Below are 17736 nucleotides of genomic sequence, written 5' to 3' on the forward strand. Positions count from 1 at the left end.
TTGGTTGCCAACTTTTCCTCTTCCAGCATGAATTGCACATCCCTTTACAAAAGCAGACGCAGGAGGCAAAAATGTTCGTGAAGAAAATGGGAAAGAAGGTGAAAAAAATTTCCATTGAAATGTAATTGAAACATGTAATATAAATGGGTCTCATATTTTATTTTTTTTTCTGGTTCACCAGAAACCCAATCTTTGCATGACAATGAAAGCTTAGTCTAGCTGATAAATCTCCTTCAGGAGTCAAAAAAGTTATCAGTGAAGCCAATGGGAAGAAGGTGAAGAAAAATTTCTACTGAAATGGAATTCAAACATGTAATATAAATGGATCTCATATTTTTTTTTGGTTCACCACAAAAAAATTCTTTGTATGACAATGAAAGCTTAGTTTGATAAATCCTTCAAGGGGACTTCTGCCCCCAAGTCTGAATTTTAAAGAAAACAGCCAAGGGAAAGAACTGATATATGAAACCAAAATAAATATGATTATATAGGACCGGCTTTCCTTCCCGCTACAGATTTGACAAAAGTAACTCAGGTATTTATTTCTCTCCTTGAAAAAAGGATGGACTCTGAGGCCATTATGCATCCTCCTCCTTATCAACCAATATCCTCTTGCATGCCTCATAGCACATGAATGAAATCCCAGCAGCAGGGACCAACTTCATGCAGCTCGGACCCAAACCTTTATAAAGACCTCCGAGCCCTTCCTGTTCAAGTGTGCTTGACAGAGCATGAAATACATCCTTGTAGACCTGCCTGCCGCTGAGAGCCCCCACCTGCATTTTCTTGCGAGCCACCTCAAGAGGGAAAGTTGCACTGCTTGCAATTGCACCAGCTGCTGATCCAATCAGAAGGGTCGCAATGTTACCAATTTCCTCCTGCTTGAAGACCTCCCGGTAAGCTTTTCGTAATGTATCATAAGCAAAGTAATTGCTAGCAGCGTAAGGGACTACTCCAATAAGACTTGGAGTGAGACCCCTGTATAGCTCTGCAGGTCCCTCCTCTCGCAAGATTTTCAGGAATGCATCTAACAGGTTCTCATACACACCTCTCTGCAATTTGACCGAATCCACAAATATAGATAAAAGGGAATTTCACACAGGAGGAAAATATGAAGACAAAACTAAGACAAAGAAGGATGTGGTTTCAAAATACCTGTATGGTTAAACGAGTCTTGATTAGCTCAAGAGGATAGGTACACAAGGTTGAGCTAACTCCGGCAACAGCTCCTGCAACCAATGAGGCTGGGATAGGGATTATAGGCTGCTCTCCAGGTTTGGGCGTCAAGTTTTTCCTAACTGTATCATAAGCAAATAACTGCAGAAAGGCATCATTAGCAAGAATAGCAACTACTGAAAAAGGAGTATTAGATGGAACATTGTGATAATTTAGTAGGCCATTTGACTTGTGAAGGTGAGTACAAAAAGTATTTCTTTACAAGAACCAAGTTCCTACTGTTCAAGTAAAAGTTTTGAATGGTTTCCCATATTCCTTAATATTCATAAAGCACGAACATATTAGCAGGAATGTGATTCTCCCCATTAGGCACGGTACAATTATTAAACATAGCATGTGCGTGTCTGGGTGTCTGAGAGAGAGAGAGAGAGAGAGAGAGGGAGAGATGCTTATAGAAAAACAATAAAAATTATGCAAATTTAAATACGTATTCTGTCCACTAGGTGGTAAATACATGGCAATCGAATTCTTCTGAAAAAGTATTCACATAGCACACAGAAAATATCCAACAGAATGAGATAATAAAAGTAAAAAATTGATTTTAAGCAATCTGGGAGGTGTCATAAACCCTTTCCTTCCCTGAAACCTAATCAATAACCTGCTTGCATTTTCTCTTTACTGCATTAACTATCCTCAAATACTTGAATCACAAGACTCGCAAAAAGCTTGAACTTATCTCTTCTAACGTCCGTACTACATCAATACTACCAACTTGTACGAGTTGGTTACCCATCCAACAATAAAATATCATATTTTCAATTAGTTACTTATGGACGACTTACATAAGTAGGTCTATTTCCTCGTTGCTACCACGAAGTCTTGATAGCATTAGAAGATTATCCCACTGACCCTTTTTAAAATAGTTTTTTACTGAATATTCAAACTTTTTAAGACAGTTCACAGCCCCAAATTAATCATTTAAATCAGGAGGAAAATATCTACAGGTATCAAAATACAGGGTTAGTGGGGCTGATGCTACAAGAGAAGACATGATTAAAGAACTTACTATGGAAAGGAAGGACCAAAGTACGTATAGAGGAACAAGATGATGCCTCAAAAGAAGATAAGAGGATTGAAAGAAACTCCAACAAGAACTTGAGAGTATTGGACGGCAACAGTAAGGAAACATAGTCTTCTAATTAATTTAGGGAAAGGCATTCATTTCATGATGTTAAATCTTGGCAACCCTTGAAACTATTTGCAATTTACTCTATTGGAACAAAACAACCAAATTCAATAAGGTCAATCCTGATTACATGGAGTTCTGAATTAAAGTTGGTGAACAAAAAAAATATCAATCATTCACGTTATAAGAGCAGAATAATGGAGGGAATGATAAAGGAATTTGATCGTGATAAGTTTAAAATAATGTCGTAAAGAAGTAAAGGGAGCTTGGGCAATCTTTTCCAAACTGAAATAAAAATGTCAAATAGATACAAAAGAGGAAAGACACAATAATGAAGAGATAATTATAAGGGTGATATCTTACTTGATGGAAATGGTTAATTTGCAGAGTTCTGATCAAACAGCAAAATGCCCAAAGAAGTGCTGAAGAACACAACTGATTCAGTTCTAGAAGAGGAGTACAATCATGTATTTCCAGGCTCACAGTGAAGGTAACGGTCAATGGATGCTAATCCAATTGATAACTTAAGGAAGACAACCATAAACATTGATGTCATTGATAATTAATAAATCCAAAAATAAAGTGAAAATAATAGAATCAATAAAAATCTGTCTCATTAACCCACTTCAAAAGAAGCATATAAAGAATCCCAGAACCTGAAACCAGTGCCTGGCAAAGAGAAGAGAGAAGATAGAAAGAGATAAAGGGAGAAGGAGAAGAAGAGAGAACAATGGGAGAAAGGGGCTGTGCGATAGAATATGTCTTCTACCATACCAATAAACGTATATTTATATTAAGCCAAAACGGAATTACACAAGGAATATAACTCTTACCTAGTTAAGCCTAGAGCTTAAACAGGAAACTTACTTAGACTAGGAAACTAACAATTAAAGACATAAAACAATAAAGGAAACCATGATAGGGGGACTCCCCCTATTGTGTTACATATCTTAACACTCCCCCTCAAGCTGGAGTATACATATATCAAAGGAAAGCTCCAGCTTGGACCAACAAGAACAAATATGAAAGGCAGCATCAGTCTTGAACACATGTAGTAGTCATAGACGTCAGCGAGCTCAAAGCACCACTCCAATCAAGTATCATAAATCCATCAACAATAGTAGTCCAAACAAATCCCAATCAGCAACAGCAATACGCTAACACCAAAAGCTCTTCCCAAAGAAGACAACACAATGCAGCATCCAACGGCTACATCAAACATCCTTCCCAATGAAAGCAACAAAATGCAAGTAGTAACCTGCTTAAACAAAGACAGATAAAAGTGCAACTCCAATGGCTACACAAAAGCTCATAAAACTGAAGCTCCAGTGACTACACAAAAGCCCATAAGTAGGTAAAAGTGGAACTCTAATGGTTACACAAAAACCCATAAAAATGCAGCTCCAGTGACTACACAAAAGCCCATAAACAGATAAAAGTGGAACTCCAATGGTAAAACAAAAACCCATAAAAATGCAGCTCCAGCGACTACACAAAAGCCCATAAACAGATAAAAGTGCAACTCCAATGGTTACACAAAAGCCCATAAAAATGCAGCTCCAGTGACTACACAAAAGCCCTTCTCAAGGTAGGCACTCCAACAACAATCAGACTCACTCCCGAGTCCCAACCACATAAAAAGTCTCAGATAAAATTGCTTGCAGTGACATCTTCACAAACAGTAGACATCCTCAATCTCCCCCTCACGTGTAGCATTAAACGTGAGTAAATAACAACCAATAATCAGCCTCGCAAAGGATGGGCATCTCAACAAATCTTATAAGCAAGAGCAATAGTAAATAAGATCCCAATAAATTAATCTTCAATAACCCACACACGGTAACAAATAAAATGCCAATAATTATTTCCAATCTCCCCTCACGGTAGCAAATAATGGTCATGCAAGTGCCAATCTTCAAAAATTGGAACCCCAAATTGATATATGACCGGAGCCCACCAAATAAATATGACAAAATATAAGCCCAATGACTATTACATAATTACTTCATGCAATCTCCAAGTGATGCGGAAATCGGGTCAAAATATCCAATCGGGTTTGGCATGGACCCACCACCCAAGTACACAATAGGCAATAGCAAGTGGATAATGGCAGAATTGTAAATATCTCAAAATCACAAGGGGGAAATGGCATGGTCGTAATTAACCAAAATAGTGAAGGGTCAAATTAATATAATAACAGCAAAGGACATAGAGGGAATTAGTATTTATAGATTGGGGGACAGACTGGGAATGAATGTTAAAATATGGACAAAACAGAATTACAAACTAAGAGGAAGGTAAATGAGTCAGCTAATAAAAAGGATGATGAATCGTGAAAAGAAGGGCTGAGTAGATTGAAATAAAGCAAAGAAAGAAAAGAAAGTATTGTGACTTGTGAGTCACACAACCAACAAATCTTGTTGACTCACGAGATAATGGATTGCGAGGTGGAAGCGAGAAATAAGGGAAAGCGGGGGCAGAAACCAAGCACCCAACAATGAAGGTTGTTTTCAACTTTTGGACCAACCTCCAATGACGACATCAGGATAGATTAGATCATAACTCCACCAGGATAACCAGCAACAATCCATAACCATGAGCAGCTGCAAACGCCACACAACCAGCAGGTAACGATGACAAATCGATAGAAGCAGCAATTGTAGCAGATCATCTTCCAAACCAAAAAAGTGAATCTAACAACAGTAGGGTTATTATCACAGTAACAGCAGGGCATCCACTCAACCAGCGGGAAAGCTCTCTACCATGCTGACGGCAGAGAATGATAACTCGAATAGATGTTAACTCCAATAGCAGTAGTCGGTTAACGATAAAATAAAGCAGCAGGAGAATAAATCCCAGAAATCGGACATCGTCAGAAGTAGAAATTGATCGATACTAAATAATCAGCAGTAGCAGCGACAGTCCTTCGTCTAGAAACATCAGCCGAATTAGTTTTCTTCAGGAAACTTCGATGTAGCAGAGCACTTGGATGTTGCTACAGCAAAACTAAAAATTGATATCAAAGATAGAAAAATTCATACGACACCAGGTATGATTCATCATACAAAAATCTCCATCGAAACTGAAACAAAACCCTAGTTCTCCTTCTTTTATGAACTAAGGTTTCATTCTTCAAAGAATAAAAAAAAAAAAGGTTTCCTTCTTCAACCCAGAAACTTGAACGACTCTCAAAACTGCAAACCAAGGAGAGAATCAGATACTGGTTAAAATTACAGCTCTGATACCATTTAAAGAATCCCAGAACCTGTAACCAGTGCCAGGCAAAGAGAAGACAGAAGACAGAAAGAGATTAAGGGAGAAGGAAAAGAAGAGAGAACAATGGGAGCAAAGGGTTGTGCGATAGAATATGTCTTCTATCGTACCAGCCAACGTATATTTATATTAAGCCAAAACAGAATTACACAAGGAATATAACTCTTACCTAGTTAAGCCTACAGCTTAAACAGGACCTAGACTAGGAAACTAACAATTAAAGACATAAAGCAATTAAGGAAACCACGATAGGAGGACTCCCCCTATCGTATTACATATCTTAACAAAGCAGAAAAGAAATTTAACTATTTTGAGCTTCAATTTGGGTTGGGGAGAATGTTTGGCCACTTGGGATTCCCAACACACAAAGCGAGGCAAACCAAGGAGGGGCCCCTAGTAAAAGAAGCACGAGCTTGGATAGGGAAAATGTCTCCTCTTTCAATTGAGTATTAGAGCAGGACAGCAGATGCTGCTTAGGAGCAAAAACTTGAGAGAATCTGTAAGACCAAAGGCTTCTAATTAACAGAAGGAATATCAGAGAAATGCTTCTGATTGTTGGGAGCAACAACTGGTCTAACTTTCTGGTTATGTATTCTTCAAGTTACAAGAAACCAAGAATAATAAAAAGAAAAAGAGAAAAAAGAAACCAACAGAAAAGAAAATCAACCAACAACCAGAACAGAAAGAAACAAGCAATTCAGTAATCCAATAGCATGATAACCAAACAAATTACAAAAAACTATCTAAATCAACACAAGTCATAATTAGCAAATCACCCAATAATACTTAATACAATAAAAAAGGTTAACTACTAGTTTAGGGGCAAGGGAACAAAACAAAGAAGGCAGTAATCCACCAACCTCAATGGCCTTGCTTGGAGCAACCTGAATCACGTTCACTAAGGCTACGTTTGGTAAATGTCTGAACAGCGTTCAGCATAGTTCAAAATCTCGCGAAATCTCGATCGAGATTTCGCAAATTTCGGATATTTCGACCTCCTCGAAACGAAATGCCACCTCGAATCAAAAAATACAAAAATTCGATTGAAATTCTCGAAATTTCGAGATATCTCGAGATTTTTTCAAAATTTTGCGAGATTTCGAGTTTCTCGAGAAATTGCTTTATATAAATGAACATGTTTCATAATTTCGACCGAGACTGAGAAACAGCTCTGGTTTTGCACTTTTGCTTGGTTTTTGAAGGTTTTTTATCATTTCTTCTCCATTCTTCCACTTCCCACTTGAATCCTTGCCGCATCTACGCCGGAATCACTTGGAGAACAAACTTCTTAGCACATCTATGAAGCCTTTCCACTATTCCAGGTAAAACCATATTCTCAAAATTGATTTTTTTTAGGGAAATGCATGATCAACATGTTTGTTTGTGATGAAATAAATATATGTTAGACACCGGAAGCCGATCTACGATGTTTTAGGGAAATACATGTTTGTTTATGATGAAATAAATATATGGTGATCCTGGTGGAGATGGTGATGATGGAGGTGATGATGAAGGTAATGATGGACGTGATGATGATGGTGATGGTGGTCAAGCATATGAGGGAACTCGAGTCCCGTTTGTGGTACAAGAGCAACAAGAGGCAATCCGTGCCCCCACACCAGCCACACGGCCCACATCGTCCACCTCGACCTACTCGAGAAAGCAGCGTGGCCAGTCCCGTCTTGGTGGTCGTGGTAGTGGTACTAGTAGGCAGGTTGAGCTTATGGACATTGATGCCTTATCTGGCTCTGTTGGTGGACTGAGTATTGGCGATAGAAACAGTAGATCGAGTGGGCATTTCCGTGCCCCATCTTTTCATGTAGACAGCAGTCCATCTCCAGCACAATCAGAGCATGGTTCATCTCATTCACATCCATATGGCGAAGGACATTCTGGGCAGTACCCTTGGGGGCAGCAGCCTATATCTTCTCCATCCATTCCCAGTTTTGAGTATGACTCCCACTCACAGGGATATAGTGGATCGTCTTTTGTGGATGACTTCTTTTCCTACCCTGGCTACCCAACCCACCAGCCGCAGCCGTATAACCCATACATGCTCCCAGAGCCGTCATATGACTCATATCATAGTGGATCAGTGGATAGTACTTCTTCACAGTTTGGTGACCTATATCCTAGGATAGGTTACCTTCAGCATGTTGATGATGCAGTTTACATGGCCACTGTGGACATGGCATGCATTTGTCCTACAGTAACTTCAGCATCAACATGCTGAAGGTAACCTATCCTAGGATCAGTGGCCATGTAGTCATCCACAGTTTACATGCTGAAGGTAACTCCTAGGATAGGTTACCTTCAGCATGTTGATGATGCAGTAACTTCTCCCAGACTATGACATGGCATGCATTTGTCCTACAGTCGGAGAGCAATACACGTCGGCTCCAGCGGACCATGAGTGGGATTGATCCTGGACGGCGGAGTAGTTAATATTAGCAAATTTGAAAACATTTGAGATGAATGATGACTAGTTGACTACTTGACTTGTAGCCTTGTAGGGGACAATTGGGGATATTGACATATTGTGATTTGGAATGTTTGATATCATCTTCTTAAATCTTAACTCTTAAGTTGTTATTTGTTAACTTGTTATTGACTTGATGTCTTATGTACTTAATATTATGATTTATGACTTAACTTATGAGTCATTATGTTTCCAACTTAGTTCCAAGTCAATTTACTTGTTTAATGTACAATGTGTTATGTGTATGTGTAAATGCGTAATTAACTAAGCTATACACTTCTATACTAAGGTTCGACCGTACGTTGCCAATCAATGGTGCACATCCAAAACACCATTTTGGGTGACTATTTTTGCAATTTGAACATTCAAATGTGTTTTTATAGCCTAAAATAGGGTTTCCATGAAGTTTCAGGCCTTAACTTGGCCTAAAACCCACCGAAATGACCTATCGAAACGTACCAGAAAAAATACAATATTTCGACCGAAATATCCGAAATTTCGGTCAGCCCGAAATACCGAAACGAAACGAGTTCTCGAACTATGGTGTTCAGAACTGTTTTTTCGTTCTTTAAGAACAAAAAAACGTGAAATTATGCTTGGTTTGACGGTTCTTTTTTTTTCTTTAAGAACGAACCGGAGGAATCTTTGAGGTAAAGAACGTTCTTTATAGACCGTCTTGGAGACGGTCTGCAAAGAACAAAGAACGATCGATCGCGATTGACGAGTAAAAACCCGTGAGCAAGCCTCGAAGACAAAAAAAAAAAACGCAAAAGGCAGATCTGGGGAAGGAAGAGGAGAAGGCGAACTTACAGGTAGATCTCCTCTCTCTCTCTCTCGCTCTCTATCCCTCTCTCTCTCTGCTCTCTCTACCTCTTACTCTCCCTGTCTCGTTTTCTCTCTCTCGGTCGTTTGTTGGGATGAAGATCTGACTATGGATTTTTCTCCTTTGTCTCAGGATTTGGAGCAACAACCCTAACTATTGAAGGTTTCTGCTACAGTGGTCCTCTCTAGCACGACCCTCTCAGCAACTGAAGTTCACAACAACGAAGGTGACTCTCTCTCTCTCCCTCTCTCTGTAATTAGGTCTTTGATCTTCGTTTTTCTTTCCGATTTTAGTAGATTAACTATGATAGTAGCTCTTGTAATGGCTGTTTGTTTTCTACGAATTTGTTCTGAAATAATAAAACTCGATTTAGTTGGGTTTTTTTTCTTTCTTTTCTCTATTTACCTGAATATTCTGGTGTACGTCTTGTCTCAATACCACTGTTGGTCCAATCTTATCTGCAAACAGAAGAAAGCATCACCACAGATGGATTTGTTGGTTAATTGCTGGTGTACGTTCTATGGGTAATATATTGCAAAAATTGCTCTGTATGTGTTTGTGTGTGTGTGTGTGTGTCTCAGAGAGAGAGAGAGAGAGATGAATTTGTTGGTTAATTGAACTTGGAGAAACAAGTTGCAGGTGGAGAGAAAGGGCCTTGAGGGGATACGGGCTGTATCCTGCTGAACCCCAGGTTTAACTCTGACAACAGATGAAAGCTCTTCAATGACAGATCTTATCTCTGAGCCTTTCTTCTTAAATCCTTCTCTTTTCCTCTTCATTTGTTCTCCAACTCTGCCTCTTCTTATCTCCTACATAGGTCTCACAACAAGGTATATGGGATATACCTTCAGATTCTGAAATCAACCAGGGAAGAAGGAAAAATCAGTAAAAATTGAAGCTTTAGATTAGGTTTGCATTTGACATATCCGTTAGTCTTCTGGCCTGAGTTGCAGATTTAGTTAGGAGTCCCTGTCCTCTCCATCTGGTATTTTAATTATTGGATGGCTCATCACCAGCCCCATCAGACATCAGCCATGGCTTCGTCTTCCCCTTTCCTACTGTAGATTGATTGGCCCCATCAGACAACAGCCAACTACCAGCTTTCTGCCACTACGAAAAAGTGTTTGTACCAGAGGTTGGGAACCTCAGTCCATCATGTAGCCTACTAGCAGCACTCACAGTACTGCACCCCATTCTCTTCCTTTTGTGCCATGTATAACCAGTTCCAAAACACCCTCTGTAAATTGAATTTAACATTCTTGTTAGATAGATCCTTAAATTTCTGGGCAGTAATAGCAGCAACCTTAAATTTCTGGACAGTTATAGCAGCAACCGAAGGAATTCTTTGTTTATGGGAGAAAAGTTAGGGAAGGTGGTCATCCTAGCTAGTTAAGTCATTTTCTTCTTTTTGGTTTCTGCTAACTCCCTCTCTCTCCGCTGCCCTTGTGTGTATGTGTGTGTGTGTCTGTGTGCAAGGTTGAATGATGTAAATTGGAATCTGCAGTCTCAGAGGAGCTTGGTGTCATTCATCCACAAGTTTTGATACTTGGGTTTAGCTGGATTGATAAACATTTTTTTTTTTGGGGGGGGGAGAAGGGTTTCTTATTTTGCTGTCAAATGATTTCAGGTTTTCATAGTTAGTAGATTGAGTTGCAGAAAAACATGATTTATGATTACCTTATATCAGTATGTAGATAGACAAACAAAATACAAAGGAAAGAAAACTGGGCTGCTGGAGTTGGAGTATATTAATGATGGAAGAAAGAAAAAGAAGGGGTTGCACTCAGTTCTGATGGGTCTTTAGCTCAAATTGGTAGAGCACTTGGAACATGAGTATGTTCCAAGAGGATGGTGGTTCGAGTCCACCAAGGCCCTCTTAATTCAACTGTTCATAGCATAGTCAGTTATGCCACTAATCCACACAAGAACCCAATTTTAATGGCATCTTTAAAATATGACATATTTTTATACTCACTTTGGTTATGTTAATGAGATATTTTAATTTTATGCTAAGGTTGGTAAGAGAAGGATTTTACAAGTATTTTTTTGGTATAATTGACAAGGAAATGGCATTATTGTAATTAACATCAAATAGGGAAGAACAGGTTTTACCAAACACCATTTTCGTTCTGAACAGCGTTCTTGAGACTGTTATCAAACAGTCATTTTTTGTCTCAGAATGGCGTTCTAAACGAAGAACGCCAAAGAACGTTTCTAGTCAAGAACGGGTGTTCTTTGTTCAGACATTTACCAAACGTAGCCTAAATTACCCCTAAATTACCCCTAAACGTAGCCCTTCCATCCATTAGTGTTCATGATGGTATGGAAGACTTCAGTGGTTGAATGCCCACTGCTCCCCACCATTAGATGAGTCCTTATCGTCTCCAAAGGAGCCACAGCAGTCCTCAATACAGCACCAGCAATCGCCCCACTGATCAACCTCCTCAGAGAAGAATTCTTTATCTTCAACTTAAGCTTAAGACTCCCCTCTTCTTCTTCAATCCTTCCAATGTTTCCTCAGCCTCACCCACCACCGTCTCTGGCGGAATCCCCACAATCCTGAAACTGGATTCCGGTGACGATACATACTTCAAATACAAGTCTGTGCATGGAAGGTTCAAACCATAGTCTCTCGAATTCGGAGAATTAGGCAAAATACCAAAACCCATTCCCATTTGACCGATGCTGGCAAATAGACCTCCTGGGTGAAAAGAACCCTCTTGGAGACCCCATTGTAAGCCCACCCCAGCACTGGAGAAGAACCCATCTCTTTTATCTTCGACGGCTTGCAATCTTGGTCCAGATATCGATCCCAAACCGATAAACGAACCTCCTCTGAAGTTTTTTATGTCTCAAGAACCCTTTTTCTCACGGATTCAGGTGGTTTGGATGGCGGAGAGAGAAATGGTTGGTCTAGGAACAGATGGGTTCGTCCAAACTCCATCTTTTAGAATAGGAAAGAGAAAAAAAACAGATTGCTTTCTTCTTAGCAGGAGAATCCAAGCAGGGGTGTCTGAGATATTTGATTCTAGAGGAAGAATAGAAAACGGGCGGAGGATTCTAGAGGGAAAAGGGTGAAGAGAAAAAGCAAAGAAAGTTGGGAGTTGGGACTGGTATTCAGTCTTCACCCTTGGAAGGAAAGGGAGGAGGAGCTGTGATTGTGAATGAAATCTTTCTAGTTTCTATATTGTATACTATGCTTCGATTCTCTTCTTAATAGGCTCTCTATTTCTGCGGGATTCAGTTGGAGAGAGGTTTGTGTTAGAGTGAAACTGGAGATTCCCTGAGAAGGCAAGTGGTGGGCGCAGATAGAATCCAACCATACACGGCAACAAAAAGCATCTTTTGGAGCTTTAATTGTAAATACACTATTGTGTTCAAAACTCTTCTAACAAAGACTCCTTGAAAATTTGAATACTTTAGGAAAATATTTAGGAGCTAATTCATGCTTAAAAGTAAAGTTTCCACACTTGGGTTTACAGTGTTTATCAACCCAAAGGAAGAGATAAGAAAAGAGTTAATTTCTCAATGATCCTTGAAGTTACTTTGCTGAATTTGTTTTGTGCCTATTACTGAGCTACTTCCAGATTACAATCTAATTTCTTATATATATATATATAACCCTTTCTTTGGCAGAGAGGCTGTTTCGAAACTAGAACCCGTGACCACTTGGTCACAATGGAGCAACTTTACCATTGCAACAAGGACCGCCCCTCCTATTCGTATACATATAATTGGATACAAATAAGAGGGCAGGCCTTGGTGCATTGGTAAGGTTGCTCCATTGTGACCAAGTGGTCACGGGTTCGAGTTTGGAAACAGCCTCTCTGCGAAAGTAAGGGTAAAGTGTCGGACATTATGACCCTCCCCGGGCCCTGCAATGGCGGGAGCCTGCACTGGGTATGCCCTTTTATAATTGAATACAAATAGTTTCTTAATTAACCAAAAAAAGAAAAAGGCTACTTCTAGCATATAATCTAATTTCTTTAGGAAATCTTTTTTTTTATAGAATTGAATACAGATAGTTTCTAATTAACACTAAAAGAAAATGGTTCATTATTTCATGGAATGCTAATTTTTTTTGGGAGAAAGAAGGCTGCTTGGTTGCGTGGATAGTGTATCTTCCACACAGCCAGCCGCTAAATCATCGGATTGGAACAATGCAATAATGACCCTTGATTAAACTTAGGTAATAAAAAATAATCCCATTCATTAAATAAGGTTTTTATTATTTAATTCTTACTCATTTTGCAGGTTACTAGTTTGCCCAATTAAGGTTTCCCCAAAATAAAACTTATAACATTTAAGGCAAGATTTTCTCTCTTTTCTCCTCTACGTTTCTTGCTTCTTTTGAGGATTTTGCAAGATTCTCTCTCTTCTCTATGCCTTCTTCGTGGGAAGATGACCTTGATTTCTTCTCCATCCTTGATGAGAGATGAACAAAAGAAAGAGATGGAGGTAAACTATGATTGCAACATGCAAGCGTTAAGCTCATTAACCATTGGTATAAATGGTGAAAGTTTTGGACTATGAAGAGAGAGAAGATGAAATCAAGGAGATAATAATTGCAGGATATCTGTGAGTAACTTGCGGGTCAAAATATTGGACATGTTTTTGTTTTGGTGAAAATAAATTGGACACCTTACTTCATGACAAACAATAAGTTTTTTTTTTTACATTTTTACCCTTGTTCGTACTGATCCACTGATACGGGAACAGCCAGGAATCGGTGTCAGTCTCCGAGACCGATACGAATTGTTATCGGTCTCAGCCGATATAGATTCGGATCAGTTAGATTTACCCTTGTTTTTTTTTAAATTTTTTTAAAAATTTTTTTTTAACATTTTTACCCTTTTCTGTACGGATCCACCGATATGGGATCGGCCAAGAATTGGTCTCAACAGATACCGATCCGTATCGTTTTGGGTGTCTGAGAGAGAGAGAGAGAGAGAGAGAGAGAGGGGCCAACCAGAGACGCTTATAGAAAAAGCCATAAAAATCATGCCAATTTAAATACGTATTCTGTCCACTAGATGGTAAATACATGGCCATCGAATTCTTCTGAAAGAGTATTCTACATAGCACACAGGCAAACATCCAACAGAATGAGATAATAAAAGTAAAAAATTGGTTTTAAGCAATCTGGGAGGTGTCATAAACCCTTTCCTTCCCTGAAACCTAATCAATAACCTACCTGAATCTTCTATTTACTGATCACCATCAACAATCCTCTAAATACTTGAATGACAAGACTCACAAAAAACTTGAACTTATCTCTTCTAACGTCCACACTACATCAATACTACCAACTTGTACGAGTTGGTTACCCATCCAACAATAAAATATCTTATTTTCAATTATTTACTTATGGACGACTTACATAAGTAGGTCTATTTCCTCGTTGCTACCACGAAGTCTTGATAGCATTAGAAGATTATCCCGTTGACCCTTTTTAAAATAGTTTTTTTACTGAATATTCAAACTTTTTAAGACAGTTCACAGCCCCAAATTAATCATTTAAATCAGGAGGAAAATATCTACAGGTATCAAAATACAGGGTTAGTGGGGTTGATGCTACAAGAGAAGACATGATTAAAGAACTTACTGTGGAAAGGAAGGACCAAAGTACGTATAGGGGAACAAGATGATGCCTCATAAGCAGATAAGAGGATTGAAAGAAACTCCAACAAGAACTTGAGAGTATTTGATGGCAACAGTAAGGAAACATAGTCTTCTAATTAATTTAGGGAAAGGCATTCATTTCATGATGTAAAATCTTGGCCATCCTTGAAACTATTTGCCATTTTATTCTATTGGAACAAAACAACCAAATTCAATAAGGTCAATCCTGATTACATGGAGTTCCAAATTAAAGTTGGTGAACGAAAAAATATCAATCATTCACGTTATAAGACAAGATGTAGGTAGCACAAGGGATGACAATAGACCAATAGCTGTCTACAACAGGAGGAAACGATAGAGGAATTTGATAGAGATAAGTTTAATATAATGTCGTAAAGAAGTAAAGGGAGCTTGGGCTATCTTTTCAAAACTGAAACAAAAAATGTCAAATAGATACAAGAGAGGAAACACACAATAATGAAGAGAGAATTATAAGGGTGATATCTTACTTGTTGGAAATGGTGACTTTGCAGAGTTCTGTTCTAACAGTAGAATGTCCAAACACAACTGATTCAGTTCTAGAAGAGGAGTACAAGTACAATCATGTATTTCCAGGCTCACAGTGAAGGTAACGGTCAATGGATGCTAATCCACTTGATAACTTAAGGAACATAACCATAAACATGATTGTCATTGATAATTAATAAATCCAAAAACTAAAATTACAACATTAGAATCAGTAAAAATCTGTCACATGGACTCACTACAAAAGAAGCAGAAAAGAAATTTATCTATTTTGAGCCCCAATTTGGGTTGGGGAGAATGTTTGGCCACTTGGGATTCCCAACTCACAAAGCGAGGCAAACCAAGAAAGGCCAGTGCTACAAATCTGATCAGTGTATACATCATTACTAGTGATCATTTTGTCCATAAAGGGATCAGCCAAGGGTGTGTAACCATGTATTACAACACTGATGTTCTTTTTTATATTTATATTTCTGTTTGGGGTTTAGCTGCATATATGACATGAGCATTAGGCTGTGTGCGATGCTAACATGTCCCCTCAAACAAAGCAGTATTTATATTATGAACAGGTTTGAGAATGTCAGAAATTGATCTCATTGTTAAGACTGCGAAGAAACTGACAACCAAAAGGTCATAACAAGAGAAACTGTAAGACAACATTGTTGTCCATTGGATCCCCTTGCCTTTTTTCCCCTTATGTATGGGATTGCTCCCATATTGGGTGTTTTATCCGACAACCTTATGAACAATATTCCATAATGAGATAACCCAAAACTTTCTCCACTGTCCCCATCATTCATGGTCTTGTAAGACATCCATGGGAATCCAGCTCAACATATAGCATTGGGTTAGAGGATGCTAATCAGAAATAAAGATAAAAAAGGAACCACGAAAGGAACATAAAAGGAACTCTAAATGCACTTTGACAGCAGTTTGAAAACAACCATTTGATTATGGGTGAACAGGCATTATGCTCAAAGAATGGCACACTAAGTAAATCCAAATGGGCAAGAACTGTGACATGTTTGCAAGCATCATAAGGGGTCAATACTAATGAACGTATACCATGTAGCTGACTAAAATCTGCTAATAAATGAGATACCATGTTCCCTAATAAAAGAAGCAGGAGCTTGGGTAGGGAAAATGTCTCCTCTTTCAATTGAGTAATAGACATAGAAGGACAGCAGATGCTGCTTAGGAGCAAAAACTTGAGAGAATCTGTAAGACGATAGGCTTCTAGTTAACAGAAGGAATATCAGAGAAATGCTTCTGATTGTTGGGAGCAACAACTGGTCTAACTTTCTGGTTATGTATTCTTCAAGTTACAAGAAACCAAGAATAATAAAAAGAAAAAGGGAAAAAGAAACCAACAGAAAAGAGAATCAACCAACAACCAGAACAGAAAGAAACAAGCAATTCAGTAATCCAATAGCATGATAACCAAACAAATTACAAAAACTATCTAAATCAACACAAGTCATAATCAGCCAATCACCCAATAATACTTAATACAATAGAAAAGGTTCAGTACTAGTTTAGGGGCAAGGGAACAAAACAAAGAAGGCAGTAATCCACCAACCTCAATGGCCTTGCTTGGAGCAACCCGAATCACGTTCACCAAATTACCCCTAAACAAGCCCTTCCATCCATCAGTGTTCATGATGGTATGGAAGACTTCAGTGGTTGAATGCCCACTGCTCCCCACCATTAGATGAGTCCTTATCGTCTCCAAAGGAGCCACAGCAGTCCTCGACACAGCACCAGCAATCGCCCCACTGATCAACCTCCTCAGAGAAGGATTCCTTATTTTCAACTTAAGCTTAAGACCTCCCTTCTTCTTCTTCTTCAACCCTTCCAATGCTTCCTCAGCCTCACCCACCACCGTCTCCGGCGGAATCCCCACAATCCTGAAACCGGATTCCGGTGACGATACATACTTCAAATACAAGTCTGTGCATGGAAGCTTCAAACCATTGTCTCTCGAATTCGGAGAATTAGGCGAAATACCAAAACCCATTCCCATCTGACCGACGCTGGCAAATAGACCTCCTGGGTGAAAAGAACCCTCTTGGAGACCCCATTGTAAGCCAATCCCAGCACTGGAAAAGAACCCATCTCTTTTATCTTCGACGGCTTGTAATCTTAGTCCAGACATCGATCCCAAACCTATAAACGAACCTCCTCTGAAGTCTTTTATGTCTCAAGAACCATTCTTCTCATGGATTCAGGTGGTTTGGACGGCGGTGAGAGAAATGGTTGGTCTAAGAACAGATGGGTTTCTCCAAAACTCCATCTTGTAGAAGAGAAAAAAGGAAAAAACAGATTGCTTTCTTCTTAGCAGGAGAATCCGAGTAGGGGTATCTGAGATATTCGATTCTAGAGGCGGAAGAATAAAAAACGGGCGGAGGATTCTAGAGGGAAAAGGGTGAAGAGAATAAGCAAAGAAAGTTGGGAGTTGGGACTGGTATTCAGTCTTCACCCTCGGAAGGAGAAGGAAAAGGAGCTGAGAATGAAATCTTTCTATTTTTTATACTACGTTTCGATTTTCTTCTTAATAGGCTCTCTGTATTTCTGCGGGATTCAGTTGGAGAAAGGTTTGCGTTGGAGTGACAAGGCAAGTGGTAGGCGTAGCGAGAATCCAACCATACATGG

The 17736-nt window shown here is 39.1% G+C and overlaps 1 protein-coding gene across 1 annotated transcript; it reads right to left on the reverse strand.

Annotated features, from left to right (window-relative positions):
* Positions 1-371: 371 nt before the first annotated feature.
* On the reverse strand, positions 372-17532 carry LOC122650351 (adenine nucleotide transporter BT1, chloroplastic/mitochondrial). The gene is made up of 3 exons (XM_043843757.1): positions 16664-17532; positions 1156-1317; positions 372-1052 (listed from the first exon to the last, which is right to left on the reverse strand). The coding sequence occupies exons 1-3, from the start codon at positions 17237-17239 to the stop codon at positions 579-581; spliced, it is 1212 nt and encodes a 403-aa protein (XP_043699692.1). The 5' UTR covers positions 17240-17532; the 3' UTR covers positions 372-578.
* Positions 17533-17736: the final 204 nt, after the last annotated feature.

The sequence above is a fragment of the Telopea speciosissima genome, chromosome 2 (genome assembly GCF_018873765.1).
Source record: "Telopea speciosissima isolate NSW1024214 ecotype Mountain lineage chromosome 2, Tspe_v1, whole genome shotgun sequence".
NCBI lineage: Eukaryota > Viridiplantae > Streptophyta > Magnoliopsida > Proteales > Proteaceae > Telopea > Telopea speciosissima.